At 39.6% G+C, this 23,558-nt stretch overlaps 1 protein-coding gene across 3 annotated transcripts in view; it reads right to left on the bottom strand.

Moving 5' to 3' along the window:
* The window catches only part of MTDH (metadherin), a 34,002-nt gene extending 11,482 nt beyond the window's left edge, over window positions 1-22,520 (bottom strand). The window contains exons 1-8 of one of the 3 annotated variants that reach the window (XM_064507693.1): window positions 21,901-22,518; window positions 15,558-15,662; window positions 10,915-10,996; window positions 10,276-10,455; window positions 8,644-8,712; window positions 5,888-6,130; window positions 3,133-3,219; window positions 963-1,061 (exon numbers count right to left, since the gene is read on the bottom strand). In XM_064507693.1, the coding sequence (XP_064363763.1) occupies window positions 963-1,061; window positions 3,133-3,219; window positions 5,888-6,130; window positions 8,644-8,712; window positions 10,276-10,455; window positions 10,915-10,996; window positions 15,558-15,662; window positions 21,901-22,308 (1,273 nt within the window). In that variant the 5' untranslated portion in view covers window positions 22,309-22,518. Of the gene's footprint in view, window positions 1-962; window positions 1,062-3,132; window positions 3,220-5,887; window positions 6,140-8,643; window positions 8,713-10,275; window positions 10,456-10,914; window positions 10,997-15,557; window positions 15,663-21,900 lie in introns of all 3 variants that reach the window. The other 2 variants (XM_064507692.1, XM_064507694.1) reach the window with 2 other exon arrangements.
* Window positions 22,521-23,558: the final 1,038 nt, after the last annotated feature.

The raw sequence follows: 23,558 nt of genomic DNA on the forward strand, positions 1-23,558 counted from the left end.
AGAATGGTCATGCCAGAATTGGTGGAATCAATGATTTTGTCAAGTGCTTCCACTCTACTTTTGTGTGTTATCTTCTTTCTAACAAGAATTTTTTGTTTAATGACTGCAAAGCAGCCTTTTTGGTCAGTTTTTTCTTTCTCTTTAAAGTTAATCACCTAATGACAGACACTACATTACTGTTCTTAATCAAACATTCTTAGATTTGATTAAATGAAAATATCAGTTATAACACAATTCAAAAGGTGACCTTGGGCTCAAAGCTTTCTTCACAGGTAGTTTTGCTAGTAAATATTTGGATATGCCTGTAACTTCATTATACTACAGCCCTGATTTTGGGAGAGACTGTGATAAGAACTACCAGCATACATTTTGAAATCAGCAGGAGGGGAGAACAAACACGAGCTTGACTACAATTCCCAAGTAATCTCAGTGACCTCTATCCAATACTTCTATGCATATTAAAACGTCCTAATTTTGCTGAATGAGGAAGCAAGTTGGACTACATACAAGAGTTATGTCACATTAAGTTTTCAGTAAGATACAATATAATACAATACATAAAAGCAAACTCAGTACAAATACAATCTAATACCAACACATCTTTTCCAGTCTTGTAGTAGACTTTTCCTATAATTCGCAGTAAATTAACTATTTTAATTCATTATCAACTTTTTTAGCAAAAGCCAGAACTACCCTAAAATACATGAGCTTTCTTTCACTCCGAGTTTTGATAACCAACTATTTTGTCTAAAAATGTAATTATTATCTCTTATCATCCATCAAAATACTTTTTCCTGCAATCTGCTTCCTTCAAATTGATATTTAGCTTTACAAAAGTAAAATACTTCATTTTTTTCTTCAGAGGCTAGCTACTGGCTAATGCAAGTAGATAATAGAAGTAACAACACTGTAAAGACATGGAAATTACAATTTTTGTTTATGAGCATTTTAGAGGAACATACTTAACCCAGACCATTCGTCATCAACAGGGGGCTGAGCATGACTTAAATCCCACTGAAAATCAGAAGCACCAGCCTGAGCAGCTGACTCACTGTTGGATCCTGGAAGGGAATAAACACAATTGTACTTGTTAGTTACGAGCTTCACGAATTTTCTTGGGTAAAGAAATTCAAAGCAAAATAAGAAGGAAAGACAGAAGGCTCAAAGAAAAAAAGTATGCCTCTAAAGACTGCACAGAAGGACAGGAACTCTACTAAGCTCTTCAAAATGAGATATATTCAGAAAACAAGGGAACTGAAGATGGAAGATGCAAAGTTAAGTCAGGGAAGAACAGGAAAAGAAAAAAAGGATAAAAAGGATAGATCAGGAGAAGGAGAAGATAGATAAGAATAAGATGATAGATAAAAAGGATTAAGATAGATAAGAAGGATGAGAAAAGAAGGATAAATAACAGCATTCTATAAGACTTACAGCAGTCTTCTTAAACTGGAAAGCACAATGAATTTTTATGGGTAGTAAAGTTATCCCTGTACCAGCAAGAACTCTTACAGAGAGTAGCTAAAAAACCAACCAAACAAAAAACCAAAACCCAATGACCCAGAGTGCTAGGAAGAAACCTGATAAGTTACACTGCATTAAATTATTCATTACTAAGAAAACATCCAATTCTCAAGTAAAACACTTCAGGAACATAAAAGCAGCATGATGCATGAAAAGCAACAATAAGGCCAATACCAGTCATGATAATAGGAAGTACTAAACACCTAATATCACTATTTTAAGACCATCTGAAATATAAGGCATCATGAAACAAAAACAATTTTGGAAAAAAGGACGAAACTAGAACTACTTAAGTGTGAGACCATAATGAAAGAAATTAACATGCAACTTTAAGATGAGACTTATTTTTGAAACAAAGTTTAAATATGAATATAGTTATTTGGTTCTCTCTACTTTATAAACATTCATGCAAAACGGTCTCTTTGCATCACAACATTGTTGGCTAATGTGCAAAGATGATGAATATACTTCATTGTCTTTGTGCTTCTCTCTAAATTAAGGTTGCAGTGGTAATATTGGAGATTAATCTCAAACAAGTCATCTCATTTTATTTACTATTTTTTTTTTTTTTTTTTTTAAGTTTTAGCCCAGTGACTGAACTTGAATTTAAATGGCTCCCCTAGGAAATGTAACTTTCCATATTAAAAAACCCTTTGTATAGTTAAGACTTCTTTTTCTTCCCGTTCCTCAAAACGGGCTTTCTGTCAGTCTTTGAGTGAACCGCTGTCAGTTCCTTGGAAAGTCTGATAAATTATACCCTGGCATACATAACTTCTTGGCTATACTGGCACAATGTGCATGTAGAAAATGAAGCACTAATGTGAGGTGTAGGACACTGAGCTCTAGTTTCAGTTAACAGACTATGGACTGCAATAACAGCAAGTAAACATAGCCTGAAGTGCATAAGCACTTTGCCAACTACCTCCAAAAAGAAGACAGCCATGCCAAGGTTGCTAGACCATGGGAGTATACAAGCAAGAGCAGAAAACTTGACATACTAATAGATTGCTGTAACACTTAGGATGTCAGTAGTTTTAACACGCAAGAGTTGTTAGGAAGCCAGGTCTGTACTCTACAGCAATTTCACCCTTAGAAACAAGTAAGTCCAGAGTTCAGATTTCTCACCCATTCTACAGAGCAAAGACTCAGGAGTTCAAATCCTGCCTAAGGAACATATTTAGAAAGTAGTGCTTCAGTTCCTTGATGAAAAAAACAAGTTGAGAGTAAACAGACTTTCCTAGAAAGCAAACTTCAGATCTCCAGCTTGAGACAAAGCAATGACTGAGCAATCCCTTATGCCCATCGTTTAGAGTGAACACACAAACAGGAAGGATATGAAGAAGAACAGGAAGTACTACCTTCTGATCTAGCTCTTGATTATGAATTTAAAACACTGACTTTATTTAATAATTTGAATGCAACTACAAAAAAAACACAAACAAAAAAACCCCTTTCCAAACTCTGATAAAAACCTGTCTTCAATTTGTTTACAGCTAGCAAGACTATTCTTAAAGAACAGTGGGAAAGACTCAAATTAACAACACTTGGCAAATTCTATTTCATCCTGGTGGGGGAGAAGCAAGGGGAAAGTCTCTGGAAGGATGTACATACCAGACACTCCAGGAGTTAATCCAAATGAAGAGAAAGAAGTAGAATTCTGTTCAGAGGTATTAATCCTTGCATCCACATTCCAAGCAGCTGTGGGGGAAGAAAGGAAAAAAAAAGAAAGAAAAGAAAAAAAGAAGAGCTAACTTCCCACTGCTGGCATTGCTGAAAATAAAGTTAGCTATTTAACCATGAATGGGGTCAGAAAAACAGAAGCTCCAGCCATATTAACAACATTTCACATAATCGATGGCATTATTTCACTTACTAAGTGACAATCAGTACTGAGAGAAGTACGCATGTATGAACGTTCAATTTGAAACAATTATTCAACTAAGGTATTTCTCCCTCTATAGCCATTTCTATACATAAACTTTTTGCAAAGGAGAAGACTGTACTTTGAGCCTCATACTGTTACATTTTTTCCCATTATTATCATCTATGTTATTAAAAACGTATTTTTAACTCTGTAGAGGTTGCTTGTCTTGGAGCAAGTTGTAAATATGTCGAAGAACAGAACTGACTTCAGAACAGTTTTTGACAAACAGGAGATACTGATTTAAAAAATAAGATATACCTGAATGTCAACTAGAAGGTAGAAAAAAAAATAAGCAGAAAAAAATCAGTGGCACAAATGTGTCCAAAGAAATAGCTGGTTAGAATGCTGCTCTAAACAAAAACTACTGGGGCTACAGTGAAGTGCAAATAGAATAAATGAGGCTGGAAGGGACCTCAGGAGCTCTCTAGGACAATCTCCTGCTCAAAGCAATGTCAGCTCTGAGGTCAGACCAGGTTGCATAGAATTTTATCAAGCTGGGTCTTGAAAACTTCTAAGGATGGAGACAGCACAAAACCCCTCTGGGCCACCTGTTACAATGCCTGACGGTCCCTCATGGGGAATAAGTTTCTCCCTTCTGCAGACTGAATCTCTTGTTTCAACTTGTGTCCATAGTCTCTTGTCCTCCTGCCATGTACCACTGTGAAGAGCCTGGCTCTGTCTTCTGGGTAGAGCAGTACCTCACAGGTACTGGCAGGCTGCTGTTTGGTCCCTCTGAAGCCTTCCCCACTCCATGCTAAACAAGCCCCATTCTCTCAGCTTCTCCTCACTGGAGAAGTGCTCCAGTCTCAACCATTTTGGTTGCCCTTTGCTGAACTTGTTCCAGCTGATCAGTGCCTTACCTGTAATGGGGGGCCCTAAACTGGATGCAGTGCTCCAGATTAACCTAAAGAGCACAGAGCAGAGGGGGATAATAGCTGCCTCCTATCTACTGACTCCCATTACGACAGCCCAGACTACTGCTGGTGCCCTTTGCTGCCAGGGCAAGCGGTGGCTCGAATTCAGCTCACTGTCCACCAGGACCCTTTCCCAGAGAGCTGCTCCCCAGCCAGTCAGTTCCCAGCTGGGGGTTCTTCCTTCCTGGCTGCAAGGCTTTGCACTTTTGTGCTTGTTGAACTTCCTAAAGTGCCTGTTGGTCCATTGCCCCAGCCTCCTTAGGTCCCTCTGGATGGCAGTCCTGATCTCGAGTGTATCGACTGGTCCCCCCTCAGTTTGATGTAATCTGCATATATGATGTGAATGATACTCTGTCACCACCTCCAGGTCATTGATAAAGATGATAAACAGGACAGGTCTAAGCGCAGACACCTGTGAAACTTCCCTTGTTAGGAGCCTCCACAAAGTATTATACATCAACCACTACCTTCTGGGCTTGACCAGTTTTTTTACCCATCTAGTTTTTCAGCCATCCAAATTATAACACCCTAGCTTGGACACAAAAATATTGTGAGAGACAGCGTTAAAAGCTGTACTATAGTCGAGGTAAATAACAGCCATGGCTCCCCCCTCATCCACAAAGAAGGCAATCAGCCTGATCGAGCATGATTTACCCTTGGTAACATAACAACCTCAAGCTGTTCACAGTCACTAAAAAAAAATACTGCGTTAGTGCAGAATAAGAAACAAACCATTGCTCTACCCAGCAATAGTAAAGCTTCTGATGGAATATCAGGTCCAGTCTCAAGCACCACATCAAGATATGTGGGACAAATGGAAGACATCTATATTGAAGCAACTCTGCTGACTAAAACAAACAAAAAACCCACCACACTAGAGGAAACTAGGACCACTTAGTCTAAAGATTGGGACCATAATGCAGTATCTGCTATTAAGAAGGTTGTTGCAAAGACAAAAAGCAATATCTCCTCTCCCTGTTTATTCTGGACAGTACAAGTGGCAATAGTCTAAAAACTATACTGGAGAAGACTGAAGAATTTGTAATAGGAAAACCAGTGAAATACTTCAAGAGACTGTCATGAGAGCTGAACAATCTTCATTCATGGAGCCTAACCAAACATCTGTCAGAAATAACGGAGATACAGCTGATCTTGTACTGGATCAACAGAACTGATTTATGACCTGTGTTCTAAGAAGAAATTCATATTAAAAAAAGATTACATATCAAAATGATTTAACATTTACTATCAGAATTTTAGAAATCAAAATTTTTATATAACTTTCCTTCACAGAAAGATTTTTGCTTCAGATACACTTTGAAAACCCAGTTAAATCAGAGGCGCAGAAAATAAACCATTACGTCAGAACTTACAACAAGAAAACGCTTGATTCACATTTCACTAGACCACTCTAAGATTTTTCTTTTTTTTAAACACATAAGCATAAAGCTATTCAAGAGATTCACTATTGAACATTTTTATAAAATGGTATTTCTTAAATGAAGAAAATTCTCTCAGAATAGCTTACCAATAGGAGTGAACAAAGAGCGCTCTTTCCAGGGCCTGCCCACCAGGCTTACACCCCAGTCTTTTCCATTTCCATTAGCATCTCCAGTATCCTGGCCCCAGGCTGATGTCTCTGTCTTCCTCTTCCCAGCTGTAGCTGAGGACACAGATGTCCATTTTTCCTCCCCTACACCAATCTGTGGGGAGATTTTTACAGGCTTCTCATTCCAGCTTCCTCCATTTACAGTATGGCTTTCATTCAGTCCTGGAGAAACTTAAATAAAAACATTACGAAAGCATTATGTAAAAAAGAACTGGATGAAGAACTGAAATATTATGTACATGCACATATACTTAACAATAAAAAGCAAGTATGAATGAATAGCAGCTTTGCTATACAAGTGCAATATAGAAGAGAGCTGCTGCTCTCAGCTGATTTTCCAGTTCAGATGATAATCACCATCTGTCTACTAACTTGATGAGTGGGGAAACACCACCACCAAATTACCCGATACTCTATGTCCTCTTCTTTATAGGGCTAGTATCTTGCAGCCACCAGTGCCTCTAGATAATAATAAAAAGTATGGGAGGAGAACACTGCCAGTGCTGCCAGGTCATTTCTCTTACTCAGCAGGGAATGAGCAACTGAATGGTTTGTAGGAAGTGCCATATACTGAATGGGAGAATGTTTTCTGCTTTGTAGCTATGGTGGCATACAGAAGTTCTCCAAGCAGGAATTGGGGGTGGGGGAAGAGATCAAGGAGTAGAAAATGCTTCCCAAACACAAACACTGTAGGGACTTTTCAAAGAGCACAGCTATTATACTCAAGTGTAAAGTCCATTAAATTTAAAGGAAAAGAGGCGGTAAAGCTCTCGAACTATAACCTATAAGCAATATATTTTATGTTACACTAATGCATAAGACCACAAGTTTTTATCTACAACAGTCTGTCCTACTAAGGAATTACCAGTCATAGCAAGTTTTAATGTATATTTTGAGAGGATTCAGTAGTACACTGAGTAATAGAGTATAAGGATCATTATGAAATCTTTTTATGTCCTTGCAAAATGTGAAGGTCACCTGGTACACCCAGACTGATCTTCTACATATCACAGTTCTCAATGGAGAAACTGCTGATTTAAACTGATTAAGAAATATCTGCATACTGTGAACATAACACTTAGAGTCAATCAAAAATTGATGCATAATTCAGTCAACTTCATATGACAACAAAAGCTATGACAGATATGACAAGAAAATGAGTCAGACTAAATATTTTAGTTCTCAAATAAATTCATCTATCAGGAAACATGAACCTGCTGCATCCAAGGCAGCCTTATTGGCAGGGAAATGATTGGGTGTGATATGCCTAGACAGTTTGAGTAGACAAATCTTATTTCCAAACTCAGACACCCATAAAGTCACCATTTCTATACCTAAAAACACTGTTCTTTCTCTACACAGCTTCAGAGCACTTGTACTGTTTGTGTCACTCAGCATCCTCTATGGATACTATGATGCCTTAGGGGCAGGCAACAACAAAAATAGTGAACATACAGAAAAGAAGTTGTACCATGGCGAAAAAAAACTTTTCTGTGACCTTGCAAGTAGACAGCCAAAGTCCTGAGGCAAGAGTTTGATTACTCTGTTTATCATAGTAGGCTCTCATCACTGAAATTTACATTCTCTATAACCAGCAACATTTCACAATATCGCAGAAAACTTAAGGTTGGAAGGGGCCTCTAGAAGTCACCTAGTCCCACTTCCTGCTCAAAGCAGGGCTAACTTCAAAATTATACCACATTACTCAACTTTTCAAAATCGATAAGGCTAGAAAGTTCACAGTATCTCTCGACAACATGAAGAGCTCTCTTCCCAAAGGCCAATCAGAATTTCCCTTGCTCAACTTGAGCATTGCCTCCTGTCCTCTCATTATGCATCTCTGAGAAGAGTATGGCTCCTTCCTTCTGTGCTGTAGTTCAAAAAGTTTGCATGTGAAGCAAAGCTCTGAAAAACTAGCAGATAGTGATTCACTTTCTGGATCTGGGTGTTGTTGGCTTGCTTAATTACATAAGCTACTTTTAGTTAAAGCAATACCATTAATATTGGCTTAACATACAGCTATAAAAAAGAAAGAACTATCCTGATTTCATTCTGACATACTAGTTCGCTTCCAACACTGTTGGATCAGTATCTCTCATCAAAAAAATGCTGATTCAACACTCAGGCAAAAAGTGGCCAAATATTTTAACAATTTTGCATATGACACATATAATATTCTTAAAATGAATATAGCTTCAGTATGCCTCTCAAAGGAGCAATGTGCAGCAAGCACAGACTTCATTACAACCAAGACTGATACTCTTGAACTCTATTGTAGTTATTTACATTAAGGTTTTCTTTGGGCAAACAATTAGTTAACATAAAAAGTGAGTAAGTTCTTAAGACTAGCATGATGATTCTTAACTGGAGCTTGAGAATAAGCTTCACTGTTGTGTAACTAACAATTTGTACAACAGGTAATCTGGCTGAAAATTTTAGATATCATATCATTCTTTTCTATATTTTACACATCTATACATGTAACAGAAACTGTTTTCAGTTTGTTAAGAAGCAATTGCAATTTAGAAGTATAACATCTGCATAGCCAAAATAGCCAGCTGCATAATAAAGTTCCAGATCAGTATCTGTACAACACCCTACACTGACAACTTGTGTTTTCACTTTTGTACAACACTTCCAGTTAATTAGGATGCCTAGTAAAGAAACCCTTTTACCTTGTGGAATTGCTGACTCTCCCTTTGCAGTTTTAGAGTTGCTAACTTGTACGTTCAGAAGCGCGTCACCTGATTAAGAGGTGTGAGAAGACAGTAAGTTTTGCAAGCAGCAACAGTTGTAAAAATAATATAAAAGAGTATTTGTTACTGACACGCTAAGGGGAGAAGGGGGGGGGGGAAGCGCAGTGATATCTTAAAAGTAAATTAAGGCATTACTAGGAAACTTTAAAATAAAATTAAATGTTCTGATTGTTATTTGTGCTTATTTTATAGACAGACTGAGCTCAAAGCTGACTTAGGGCCTATGAATTGAGTAAATGTGGATTTCAAAGAATTCTAGCTAGCTTCCCAGGCATGGCAGGCAGAAAGCCAAAACAGAGGCTGCTATTTTCAAGAAAAGGAGAACTTCAAGTCTTTCAGAAATATACAGCTATTTCTAACTTTCACCTTACCATGAAAACACTAGATACAGCTGAACTCTTTTCAAATTAACGTGGTACAGGGTGATCTATAAGAGCACATGATGTGTTATGGACTCTGTCTAGAAAGGTTACAGAAATCCTGGATAGCCACAGAATATACAAGCAGCTGCAGTTATGCATTTCTTGAAGTTGTTTGCATGTACAAAGGCAGAGAAAAAAAAATGACTGAATTTAGTCCTCAAGGACAAGAAGAACACAATCAGTAAAATGCCAAGTGCCATTAAAAAACACCAGTGAGCTAAGGCATGCAGCTCTCAATATATTGTTACAAGGTACCAGATAGCAGTAAGGCTCAGTCTTTTTCCCACTTTGCTAGAACATCAAAGTTGCCTCTACTTAAAGTGTATCAATAGGTTAAAGGTACATAAAAATCTAAATTGTCTGGCTGTGTCTTTAGACTCTTAGCTTCTTAAACTGCTTCTCAACTGCAGCCACATATGAGTGGCTGTGCCTACATGTGGTTTAAACCAACTCAACCCATTACTTTTCTGAAACAGTAGCAGCCATAAAAGCTAAAGTTTGCAACTCCATAGTTACTCCTTAGCTATAATAATTGGTTACTAAATCTCAGTCAAATGTGCCCGATTATTATGAACAGGTTTCACATAGGTGCTAATAAATCAGATGCTGAAGCAAAAATCTACTTGTTAAGCAGTTAAACCAGTGAATGACCTGAATGAATAGAGAACTCGTGCATAACCTTCCCACAAGCAAGCATTCACAAAACAGGGTTAGGGAGCTGGTGCTGCCTGCAACAGTGCTGAGGGTGCCTTTGAAGTCTCCGGAAACATAAAAGGCAGAGGCAGCAGAAGCACAGATGAAGGAGTAGGGGCATATGCCTGTGCAACTCTAGCTACCAATATATCAAGTCTGAATTGAGAGCGCACTAGTGTGGAGGCCAGTGCTTCAGCCACTGGCTTGAGTGTTCTCTTCAGAGCTTCCCCTGAAAGTGTGGCTCAAAAAGAAAATTGGGGGGGGGGGGGGGGGGGGGGGGCAAGTTTTACACAATGCAGAGTATCTTTAAATGGCTTGAAAAGATTTCTCAAGAGTACACCTTCCCTATCTATCTAGGATACATCCAGAGTCACTACTTTATACGTTCAAAATACATTATCTTTCTAGTATTCATCCACACCTCTCTCTACCATACCTTTATTTTTTCTGAGACCGACTGGAAGTGATGCTGTAGGCATCAGTTGTTCAATGGACACAGTAACTGCATTTTCTATTCCTTGGAGATTCAGTTCTCCCGAGCCAGTGTCAGTTAATACCTTGTCTCGCTTACGTTGCTGTCGTTTTTCTCTGTTACTGATTTTAGTTTCCCAGGCTCCTGAAATATCCCCCCAAATAAAAACATAACCAAATTAGTTAGAAAGTAGGAAGGAAAGAGTTTGTTTCAGATCAAACTGAAGTCTGAATCTACGTTCAATTTATTTAAAAATTACAGACATGGCAGTCAACTTCAACATTAGTATGCGAACACGGGCAATTCACTGAAGATTAGATTTTTCTGGATGCAATGCAACAACACTTTGCTTAACTGAGAAAAACATGAACAACATGAGTGCTCTATTATGCATGACTTATCTCAGGTTTTGTAGGTTTAACAACTTTTAGTAAAACATGTTCTTGTTTCAAAAGTCAGATTTCCAGGTGTAACATGCAACTGTGGAATTATGACAAAATGAGTTTCCCAGGTTTCTTTATGAAACATACAAACAAGTAACTCTTAAATAGCATTTAAGCCAAAATATATCTAATTGCATTTTTGTGTGTTTGCACTCAGTACCTTCATCAACGTCCTTTCCATCTAGACGTGACACATCCTGAACCGTTTTAGCATCTCCCTTTGATTTCTTTTTTTTCTTTGACTAGAATAAAAATAAAACATTATCTTAATAATTACTTACTGATCACATAGTAATTCAGAATTTCCAAAAAACAGAAGCAAATTTAAAACAGAATTCCCTGAATAACCCTCTGTACACACAGTCCCTTTAAAAAGGAAAGGGATATTAAACAATATTGATTCCTAAATATAAATTAGGACTACTGAAGTAACATGGAAGAACTATGCAGTATGCAAATGGCAGATGAGGAAAATGAGTACTTATGCTACAAAGCACAAAGACTGGTGGAGGAAGCTATATTGATGGCACCACAATCGCAGGGGAATATGAACTGGTTGGCAGACAGACTCTATTCAGGCAAAATCTATTTTGTACAGAAGGAAGTACTGAATTATACACTGAGGAACAAAGAATGTCAGTGAGGCCTTAAAAACAAAACAAAACAACAACAAAAAAAAGAAGTGGAAAGAGGATCCCAGCATGGAAAATTACTTTGAAACAGAACAATGATGAGAGTTTACAGTGTGAATTCACAGTTTTTTTCAAGTTATCACCAGCTACTGCTGCTTGGCTATTCAAGCAGAGATAAATGAATAGGAAGAGAGGAATTTACTTCTGCAAGCTGTCTTGGTGCAACAGGTAGTAATAAACCATGTTAAATAGATGAGGTTGAGAAAAAGATGTACAAAAAATGGTCCAAGGAATTGAGATGATGTATATCACAGAATGCCTTGAAGTTTAATCTTTTGATAAGCTAATATGATGGCAAATTGACTTGATTACCTTCTCAGAAAGAAAATACAGTACTGAAAAACCTAAATCTGGCAAAGAAAGATGTAAGAACTACCAGATAGAACTGAATGAGAAAAACAGATGTTTTTAAAGAAAGACAGTTATCTACTCAAATGAATTAAGGGGAAGCACTGGTTACCTGTCTCTTAATATCTTTGTAACAATACTGGATATCCTTTTGGAATACATGCTAATGCCAGAATAGGACTGGTAACTGGGTGATGGTTAATAGCCAGCTTTTTATAGGAGTTCAGACTGTATGATTTGCTAGCCTTAGATGTCCAAGAAGAATTGGTAATAGCTAAATTACCACCAGAGCTGCAGCAAAAATCCTATGGGTCCCACAGTGGTATGTGGTGCACATGCCTTTGAGTTAGCATGTCCAAAACACATCATACAACTTCAACACAGGTACTGAAAGAGGTATAGTTTTGTTAGTGCAGCACCAGAGCTAAAAAAAGAAAAAAAAAAATCACTGTTTATATGCAGGGCTGCACTAACATACCTGTAGCACTTACAGAACTTATTTGAACGGATTTAGCTCATGGCTCACTGAACTAAGGCTATCACACAACACAGATACACCCAAACTGACGCAGCTCACATATTTGCTCAGTAAGCTACCTTTACCCAAATACTGACTACATAACTTCTGAAATGCCCTCAAAAGAAGAAGGCTGGTTTCAAAATCAACTTGAAAAGAACTGGTTTTAAGAGTATAAATAAGCACAATGATTTGCAAGAGTATCTTCTTAATACAGAATTAAAAAGGACAATGGACAACATTAAAAAGTTATGGTTTGCTGCTTGCAGCTTAATTAGAGGAAAGGTTAGTAAGTTTGTACCTAGGCCTTCTATTCTCTGCTACATTCACAATGGAAGTTGGGGTCTCAGAATCTTTCAACTCACAAAACCATAACTACTCAACTTTCCTTCTTTGGTGTCAAGAGAACTTCAGAAATGACTTTGGAAGTCTCTCAGATAACTGTTTAAGACGACTGCTCCTCCAAGTTGCAACTCCACAGTTTCTTAAATAACTAGCTTCTACAGAAGTACTGACATCAAATTTAACACTTCTCATTAAAGCATCACTAGGTTTAATAGTTTTGAAAACAAGTTTGTTACTAACAAGCAGTGTTTTGTTTTTTGTTTTTTTTTTTTTAATCAAGAATTCAAATATTGAAAATATATTTGCTTTCCTAACCTGAGTAACTGGAATTTGATATTTAACTATTCATCACCTGCCAGCCAAACTTAGTGCTGTAACGGTCACTCTCTCTGTAACACAACTGATTGAAGTAGCAAAGACATTAAAGGTGAGTAAGTAATCTAAGCTATCACTTTGCAACAGCCCCATTCATTCAAAAGATCTTAAAAAGATGTCAGTGTTGGTTCTGCTACTAGCCAAAACACACATGAGGAATCAGCAGTTAGGACAGAATTTTAAAGTCAATCAGATGCATGGGCCTCCAGGCAGGAATAAACCATATAAAAATAAGCCTTTCTCCTCCATCTCTAACAGTCTGTTTATTTCTAGTATTCAAGACAATGCAGTTTTGTGCATCTGCAAACAGAATTGGCAATGAAGTTTTAAGATCTCGCAGTTTCATCCAGAGAACCACTTCTTAGAAACAGTCCAATATATTGAAAACAAAACAGACGATCAAACAAAAAAATTACCCCTAAACACACCCGGCACTGCTCAAGGTACAAAAACGCAAAAAAGGGAAGATCCCATTCAAAATGCCAAGAGACATGACATCATATACCATATGAACAGCCACAATCCTGACATTACCCAAACCTATTTTCCCCTCTAAGTAGAATAAGAAGATACAACTTAGAATAAATGAATGTTCTGAAAAACACGACATTTACAACCCTGAAGCAGCAAAGAAATGCACAAACACAGTGAGCACTATTTTCACTGAAAAAATGTGTATTTAAGTGAAAAAACCCCCATACTCTTCAGATCATAGCTATTTTATATATACATATACACACACACACACACTACATATATCTCCATCCACACACAAACACTACTTAAATCCCACCCATCAATTTATGCTCCCAAGCAATACAAAGAACACCCACCTACACAGGACCCCTTAGAACCTTAGGGGGCTCAAAATGTTACAAATGCAATGGATGCTATGAGTGGTTTAATCAAATAATTAATGCCTATAAAGTTACCTGCACAAAGCTTAAAGAAAGTCCTTGGGGCTGTTCTTAATTGAAGCAAACATGCTCTGTCCATGCTTCCCCAAAGTGAGGTGAACATACAATCTGTTGAATGAGCATCCATACCCATGTAGTGGTACTGATTTCCGGGAGATGCAGCTTCAACTTAGCATTTCAAAATTCAAATTACCACCTTTGCAATCTTAAGCTAAGGCTAGACTTTAGCATTTTAACACCTTACCTACTTGGAAATCTGCTTAAGAAAAAAAAAATTAGATACTCTTTCAGGATCACATTTTATTCTGTCCTTGACAAAGCACAAAGTCAATCTGATATGTGTTTTGTGGAGAATAGAAAGCAGTGTACAGGATGAAAGTTTAAGGCAAAGCCATTTCACAGAGAAGTCTTTTTATTTGCCAGTTAAAGTCTCTAAAAACTTCTATAGTCCTATAGCCAACTAACTGGATAAAGTCTGTTAACCAACATACTAACTGCAAAAATAACTAAAAAGTAGTCAAGTCAGTTTACTGAAGTTCGAGTGAACTACAAAAATAACAAGCTATTGGTGTCTCACTGTACAAGGTGAATTGTTTCTTTTTCCAATACTCCTCAGTTTACTTATAGCAAATGCATTTTGTGAAGAGAATTAATCAATTCTACTAATTAACCCTCAAATATACCAAACAGTTTTAATTAATTTACTTTGTCTGTCAAAAAGAAAAAAGGCTCTCGAAAGGAAAAAAGTTTTATCATAGTTAATAGGAAAAAAAACAATGCAGCAATCTTTACCAGAACATAACTGGCAGCCCAGTCTTCACTATAGCATAAATCAGGAGATGTATTACGTATTTTCAGAAATCCAGGCCAGCAGGAAAGTTTCATGCATAATGTTTGCAGACAAGCCAAGGCAAAAATCAGTTTTGGTCACAAGCCTATCATAAATATATCTACGTTGACTAGAAGTGACAGCATTTTTGATAAGGCTGGAAGAAATCAGTCCTTTTAGTGCAAAAATATCACATTGCCATTAATATGGTTACATTTTAGATAAAGCTACAGACCCAGCTTTAAAAGGCTTTAAATTTAGCTGTTTAATTTGCATAACAAAAAGCTGACAGACTTCAAAGCTCCTGTTTGTCATCAGAAATTATGAACTCTAATCACTAATGGATAGATCTGACAAAAGTAATACACAAGAACATGGTCTTATTCTTTGAATAGCAGTCCCTCAACTGTTGGATCATTTACAAGCCCCTTAACAATACTATCATTATGTTGCATCTCCACAGAAGTCAGCGAAGATGAAACACAAACTTTACGTCTGTAGACTTAACGTGAACAGAAATTTCCGCCTTTAGCAGGGTTTTTTGTTTTGCTTCACACAAACGTTCCATGATAACGTATGATCGCAGAAGTTTTTTTTTTTTTTTTTAAAATACTACTTTAGCTCTTTCTAACACCAAATTAGGTTAGGACTCTCCACAGTAAGAAAGATGTCTCTTCAAGGAATAAGAAAGAGGATTTCAAATCACAAAGTAGGGTTTTCAGATACAGAAATAACACACATTAAACTTTGACATACTGTAATTTCAAACCCATAACTGACCTTCTCATTCTTCTTTTCTGCATCCGAAGGCTGCTTTATATTTTCTCTACGAACAGTCTGCAGTATTTCATCTTCAGATACGTCAAGGATAGACTGTCCATTAGGCTGTATAAACAACAAATGTGAATAATAAAAAAACATGGAGAAAGCAGATAAAGCAAAGTTCAAATTTACATGATTACTGAAATGCAGCTATTGACTGAAAAAAGCTCACAAGATTACTAAGTAAATCAGACTAAATTTTGGACAGGCTCTCAAAATACTCACTGCAATTCTATATTAACCAAATGTATGAATGAGAAAAAGAACATAGAAGTCTACTCATCTCTTACCAAGCCTATCCAACACAGGAATTACTTATCAAAACATAAGTTTCTGAAAACTACCAGCTGTATGTGCCATAAGTTATCTAATCAAAAGAACACATTTAATGCTTTGCAGTAGTTTGGCAACGGGCTTATTTTTTAAAATAATTTCTAGCTTAAAAAAGTCTCTGCACTTTACTCTCCAAGAACCTGTGCATATCACTCACAGCTCATTTCCTTCACAAGTTAAATTTCCTAGCAGAATAGAAATTAGAAACTGAACATGAAGTATGAATAAAGCTCATCTTGCTGTTCTTTTCAGATGGATGGACTTGCATATACTCATTACATTTGTCTACTTCTTTCTCCTTGCATAATAATAAAGGCAAGAAAATTACCATATGTTTCTGTGGTAAAGTTAAAACTCCAGGTGATCCTTAAATTAGTCTTCATCTTCACTTTTGATAGCAAAGGTGTATGCCCTAGCTTATATAAATACCTATACAGGACAAAACTATAATTACAGTTTTTTTAAAGTCATTTTTAATGCTAACTTCAGTCTTAGCTTTTTGTTATTCTGCCTAACTCCAGAACAGATGAAAATACGCTAAATATTATACTACTGTTAGTCATTAATCTCACTGAGTCAAAAGCAGTTGCCAAAGGCAGTAGTTGATGCTGGGTGCAAACAAGTTTCTGGTTATACCACACTCATAATGATTCAGATATTCAGTTTTCAGTCTTTAATTTAGGATGTTAAGCATAAAGACCAAGTCTACTTTGTAACTGCTTTAATATTTGGGACAAATGCATTTTCTGTGCAAAGATGATTTTTCATGTTTAAATAAAATTTAAACTAACACATGTATTATTTTCAGTTGTTTTGTTTATTAAAAAATACCTTAATTCTGCATCACACCAATTTGATTAGTTTAAAATAAAACAAAGATCACATTATAACTTAGTGAGAGCTACTCCTTTAAAGGCTAGGTCTGAATCTCAGTTTAACTGGTACTGGGTATTAAGTCTTGCCATAGTATATGTCATGCTTATGTCATGCTTACAAAGCACCCTTGACATGATTTCACCAGTGCAGAACACAGTATTGCTTAGTGCAGTTAGTTGGCATGCCAACTTCTTATTTTGTAACTATTAATAGAAATTGAAAGATCAGATCACCTAATCCCTCTTCTCCTGCAACGAACATAGTTTTAAACTATATATTTTACATCTAAGATACCCTACAACTCTCTTGGTATCCTGAGATGGAGTATATTTTATAGAGCTGCATCTCAAAACTCTGTGTAAAGTTCCTCCCATTAAACCTCTCAGCAGTAGATTCTACAGGGATACCAAAGATCTGACATACAATCTTCAAAATAATTGTTTCCAGAAACATTTCTTGAACCTCTCTATTTTCTCCAGATTCTACATGGCTATATTATTTGTGGGTGATATCTTCTAATTCATTTTAGTACCCATAATGTTTAAGATCTCAAGTTGGAAACATAATGAAATATTATTTCTAAGTTATTTAGTAGAATATTTAGAAAAAAAATGATTTGATACATCAGTTTTTGGACTTGTGCCAAAAAATGTTTGTAACCAACTTTTTTCTTTAATTCTGTATCTTGCTTTACTTCATTGGTAATACATCTACACTATAGAGTTCAGCTGTTGTGAAATGATCCTGAATTACCGTACAAACTAGAAATACCTCAAGTTTGAAAACCAGTTTCCTTATCCCTCTCAAAATCATCTGTTTCTCAGAAGTCTTGTTCTAGACTAATTTATGTCCATTAAGAGCCCTCAGGAAAGATTTATCCACATGACTGCTTAAATCACTGTCTAATCATCTGATCATGTTGACAATGACCATTAAAACAAATTTAAAAACTAGTACTTTCATATATTTTTCCCTTAATATCCATAATATTTACCTTTTCAGTAGAAGGTTTTCACATTTAATTTCTGTCCACAGATGAATCACAGAATTTTAAGCAGAATTTCTGTGACCATTTTTGCATATACCAAAGATGGTAACAGACATGGGAAAGGAGAGAAAAGGGGAAAAAAAAAGAAAAGCTGTTCTACAATTTTTTAAAAAGATAACTACAACCAAAAACATTAACATTCCACCAACAATATTAAATCAGTCAAATTCCACAACGTTGCTACTGTATTCCTTTTTTCCTCTCAATCCTTAAAGCTATAGTGAAGATAGGACATTGAAGAAATAATCCTGTTAATACTCATTTCTGAATGTTTCCAACCTGTCTTCTGATTTTAAAGGTTTATTTAAATATTTTTTTCACTCTCATTCATTTTTGAGGGTATTAAGATAGAGTGCTATGGATACTTCAGTTTTACAGTATTCTCCAAGAAACAGTAACAAAACTGTGATCATCTGCTTCTTGAAAGCTAGGCTAGTCAAAGCCCTTAGGTACACATTACAAAGATGGATATACTTGGAATGTTTTGGGCCAGTGAAATAATCTGTCTATCACTACTATTTTCTGCAATATTTTCTTGAGTAAGAAACTACGCAAATTTCTCTTTGAGCACTGGACAAACCTACAGTCCTACTTCTCTAGCAATCTGACACAACATATACGCAGGTACCTATAAAATAGTTAAAAAGTTTGAGAGAGTCTTTATACAGTCTATTTTTAAGTGTAATAAGAATACAAAGAAAATGTAGTTTGAAAAAATACATTCAAGCAGGTGAAGCAGTAAGGTTTTCCAAATGAATGCCAATGCTTTTACAAAGTTTCAATGTCTAGCCTTTTCTGTTAAGGTATACATGAAATGATATGAAGTGCATTGTCAGTTACGCATTTTCTGCATCTACAAATAGATGGTATGAATGACTTTCTAAAAGCTGGAGCAGAGGAGAGAAAATGGTTACTCTTAAGTTTCTACAGTGCTTTGCACATTGTCCAGAAGTCTGGTAAGAATAAGCTTTCAATAGAAAAAGGTGAAACTAAACGCAGCAGAGGCAGGCACAGGAATTATTCACAAGGGAAAGGAATCAAAATCAAAGATGTTACTTGGGAGTGGAGAAAAAAAAAAAAAAAAAAAAAAAAAGAAATCTTAACAGGGGCCAAAGAACACTGAGATAGGACAGGAGACAAAAAGCTCTTCCTCTGCCAGGATTTAAGAAAGAGAGAGGAAGTAGTCTGAAGTTTATTACAAACGTATCTAAACACAGACACAAAAGACAGACCAAAAAGATACTATAATGAGACCAAAAGTAAGGATCCCGTGGCACTACCTTGCTCCAAGCAGTTGGAGAAAACCAGAACTGGCTCTGTAAGCTACTGTGTTTATGAACGCTGAACTATTTCAGCTTCATTTCACCTCAGTCTGCCTATAGGAAGTAAATAAACAGAGCCCGATAGTTGTTAGTGTATCTAGTCAACATACTGCTACTCAACTAAACTTATTTGAATAAAAGTATTAGGTAGGTTGCACACTGAGTAAAGCCAACTGCAAGAAACAGATCAATAGGCTTCCTCAGAAAGGGTACAGTCAAGAATACTTCTGATCCTCACTGATCAGTTATGCACCACCTGTCATATAATGAGCTCAGCAATTCTATATTAAAATAACCATATAGCTTTTAATTAGACATCTGTAGTGTGCTTTTTAATCCATATAGATCAGTTGTTTTAAGTTTTCTGAGTTGCTGGCAATGAAAATACAGACCCTGCCATAGCAAACCCTGTAGTAAGTCTACTGGTAATAGGCTTACTCTTTTCCCTTCACAGTCCTCGTTATTAGCATCAGAGAATGTACAAAGATATAAGCTGAAAACCACTACACAACCTACAAGAAGAGTTTTTGTTGCATCTTTAAGTTTTCAATGCTATTTTGAATATTTTTCAGGTGAAACAAAGTCAGAAAACATTTAAGAGAAACATGCTAATAGAGGTTCCAATGAAGTTATCTGGATTATGAGCCTGAGGCAGGCCCATTTAACTTCATCACTGATATACACTTATTTGCTCTATAGTTAATGATTTAATTTGTGCATTTTCTTTTTAGAAAACACTTTTTTTTTTAAACTCTGCATGGACATAATAAATACACAGTAGTATGAAAATGACTTTAACTCCCCTCAAAATACTGAATGACAGGCTGACAGCCGAAAACTTTTACTCAGCTTTGACTATGAAAATACTTGGTCTTACATGGCCTTAACTTTCATAATTCTGTGCCTGAGTGAATTAAGCTTCAAACAGTACAAGTATTTAAATTCACCGAATACAATGTCAGTTAGTTAAATATATTTACATACAATTAATACAAAGTTTCCTTTATGAAGCCCTGCACTTCAGATCATTGTCAAACTAGTGGCATCTCTTCATCCTATCTTCTGTTGAGACAGTTTTTAATGTCTTCAGTGATGACTTGCAAGAGTTTATACTCTATTTTTTACACTGGAGTTTAAAAAAAAAACAAACTGAAAACTAAATTATTTCTGGGATTATGCTTTCTTTAAGACAAAGACTAACAAATCTGTTAGATTTTGGAGGATGTGCCTTTCAAGATGGCAAAAAATACTGCATCTTCATGTCTTCTCTAAAATGGAGACCTACGTACACTTGAAAAATTCTGAATCAGAATGCTTCCTCTTCTTGGTGCTCAACTTTCAGTCTCTTGCAACTTTCAGAATCAACTTCAGTAGTTCACTGGTCACCAAGGGCAGTTTGGTAGTGTGTGCAGACTTTTTCTTTTTTTGAAAAGATATTCTAGCCTCAATTTCTCATTAAAAAAAATGATACTTACAAAAAACCCCAAAAAACCTTATCTCAGGTCTCAGCATTACAAAGGAATCAAAGGTACAGTGCACTTTCTCTCCTTTTTCAGGTTGTCAGGTAGCCAATTCCGATTTTATATTGCAAGATACACACATATAAAACACAGTTATAATAGGTCATGGGACATCTGCTGCACTTTCATTCCTATAATCCATTTGGACATAAATAGGATTACAAACATACTAACAAAAGAAAAGCTATAGAAACAATCCCTTCAATCCCAAAACTCTGATAAGTAGAAGCTTTAAAGGGACTAGTCAATGATTTCTGCATTCTACTGATTTCCTCATGAAGTACAAGCATATCAGCAAGCACACAGGGCCCCCACACCATATACTAAGATAAAAAAAAAAAAAAAAAGGGACAGGAACGGCCTGTTTTTAAGGGGACACTACGACTCAGATCTCCTCATTAAAGAAGATGATCCTTACTGTAACTACTAAATCAGACAAATTCCTCCTGGGGCATACTCATCAAAAGATTGATGTTACATGGTCTGCTGAAAAGACGCAGCAAAAAATTCTTCCTCAAGTTTGTATCATTACAGTATTTATTGGTCTCACAATGCCGCTTCTACTAGTCTATACCTGCCTGGGCTGCAATTGTTGGCTTGAAAACCTAAACCATGTTAAGGTCTCCAATACCAGCTCCTAACCGAGTAAGATTTTGACTAATAATAAATACTGCTTTCAAATACTTCATAGTTCCATTGAAAAATTTCTTAAGAAAAAAGAGTATTTTCCTCATTCCCCAGATTAACAAATAATTTGTGTGCCTACCACTCTTCTAGGCTTTTAGAGCAACTCAGTAACCCAGACGACGTAAGTCAGCTCCACAGCACAGCCAGGCCCGCCTCGCCCTCAGCGCACACAGGCAAATGTCACCCAGGTAAATTGTGCGTCCGCTCTCGGGGGGGGGGGGGTCTGCCGCCTCCGGGCTCTGCGGGCGCTCCTGCCCCCTTCTCTCCGGTGCTCGTTTAACGAGTAGGCGTTTCACCGAGCACGGGGCTCCGCAGCAAAGGCCTGGGGAGAACCGGCAGCGCCGGGCCGCTCGCCCGGGCGCCCTCCCACTTCTCTCCTGCCTCTTCTCCCCCTTCCCGCAGGGGCCTCTCCGCTGCCAGGGGAAATCCAGCCGCCGCCGCCGCCGTCCCGCCAACCAGCCGCTCACCGCCCAGCGCCTCCGGCCCCCGGCCCCCTGCCTCCGCAGCCCCCTCACCCGCGCCGCTTTCTCCACCGGCTTCTTCCTGTTCCGCTTCTTCTGCTCTTCGCCTTTCAGCAGCAGCTGCCCGGGCCCCGGGCCCGCGGCCGCCTTGCTCGGGCCCCCGCCGCCTGTCAGGCCCGGCGCGGCCGCCTCCTCGCCCTTCCGCTCCGCCGCGCTGCGCGCCCGCTTCTTGCGGAAGCCGCCGCCGCAGGCCGCGGCCAGCAGCAGCCCCAGCAGCAGCAGCCCCAGCGCGGCCGGGGCGGCCAGGGCGAGCCAGGTCGGGAGGCCCCGCGGGTCGAGGCCCAGCTCCAGGCCCAGCTCGGCGCGCAGCAGGCCCAGGCCGCCCGACAAGACGTCCCGCACCCGGGCCGCCGCCTCCTCGGCCTGCTGGGCCGCCGCCTCCTGCCAGCCTCCCACGGCCATCGCTGCCCCCGACCGCGAAGGGGCCGCAACCGGGCGCGGCGGCGAGGGAGCGCTCAGGCCGAGCGCATCGCGAGCGCCGCGCCGAAATCGCCGCCGGAGACGGAGCCTCTGCAGGGGGCGCCGCTGGCTCGGCCCGGAGGCGCACGGGTCTCCTCCTCTTCCTCCCCGCCCCGCCCCGCCGGCCCGCGCGCAACGTCACCGCCCCGCCGCTGCCGCTGCCGCAGCGCGCCGCCGCCGCACGCGGAGCGCAAGGCGACGCCTCAAGGGCGGGCAGCGGCTGGGCGGGCGCCGGGGCAAGACGCGCCCCGCCCTCGCCGCCCCCACCGCCCCCTCGGCGGCCGCGCGGCGCCCCGCCCCGCCCCGCCCCGTCGCGGGAGGAGCCAACCGCGCTCCCTCGGCGCCCGCCGGCGGATGCGGGAGGCGGTGGCGTGGGGCGGAGCCGGGGGCTGCGGAGGGGCGGCGCGGCGAGCAACCTCGACGTGGCAGCGGGAAACGCGGGGAGGGAGTCGGGCGACGGCCGGGCCGGCGGCAGCAGCCCCGCGCGAAGGGCCGTCCCTGCGGCTGGGGCGGGAGGCCCCGCGATGCCGGCGCCTGGGCGGGGCCGCCGGCCGGGGCTGCGTGGCCGCACTGGTGCCGGGGCAGACACGCTCGTAGCGGCCCGTTTCCTTGCCGCTAGCGCGGTCGGTCCTCGCTGGCTCCTTCCCCCACCGCTGTGGGAGCGCGGGCGGCGGGCGCGGCGCGGCAGAAGTAAGCGCCGTTTGAACGCCCGCGTGAGCCCTGCTGCGCAGCACGGGCTGCCTCACGGGGCAGAGCACCGCTGCTCGGGGCTGCTGGGCTGAGGAAGCGGGTGAAGGAAAGAGGCGAAGCTGTCCGCCTGTTGCTTTCCGCATGAGGTTTCCAGACTTACAAATAATTTGGGAGTGTTTTCTAATTAACAGCCATTAATCACCTTTATTTTAATTCGTAATAGCCCCAAAGAGATGGCTCAGGTTAGGTGTGGGTATGTGCTGCTGCCAGCTGATGCCCACCAAAGGGAGGCCGGGCTGTGCCTCTGGGCCCTTCCGCGTCTCAGGCCGGCTGCCGTGGGGTGTTTGGTCGCAGGGCGAAAAGGGGAACATCCTTCTCTTGCCTCTCAAGCCTGCAGCGGGACTAGCGCCCTCAGGCCTTGTGCAGTGCTGAACATTGTGGGAGCACCCGAGTCCAGAGCCTTAGGCTTCCTGCACAATACATGCAGATGGGCGTGTAAGAAT

The sequence above is a fragment of the Dromaius novaehollandiae genome, chromosome 2 (genome assembly GCF_036370855.1).
Source record: "Dromaius novaehollandiae isolate bDroNov1 chromosome 2, bDroNov1.hap1, whole genome shotgun sequence".
In the NCBI taxonomy this organism is placed as follows: Eukaryota; Metazoa; Chordata; class Aves; order Casuariiformes; family Dromaiidae; genus Dromaius; species Dromaius novaehollandiae.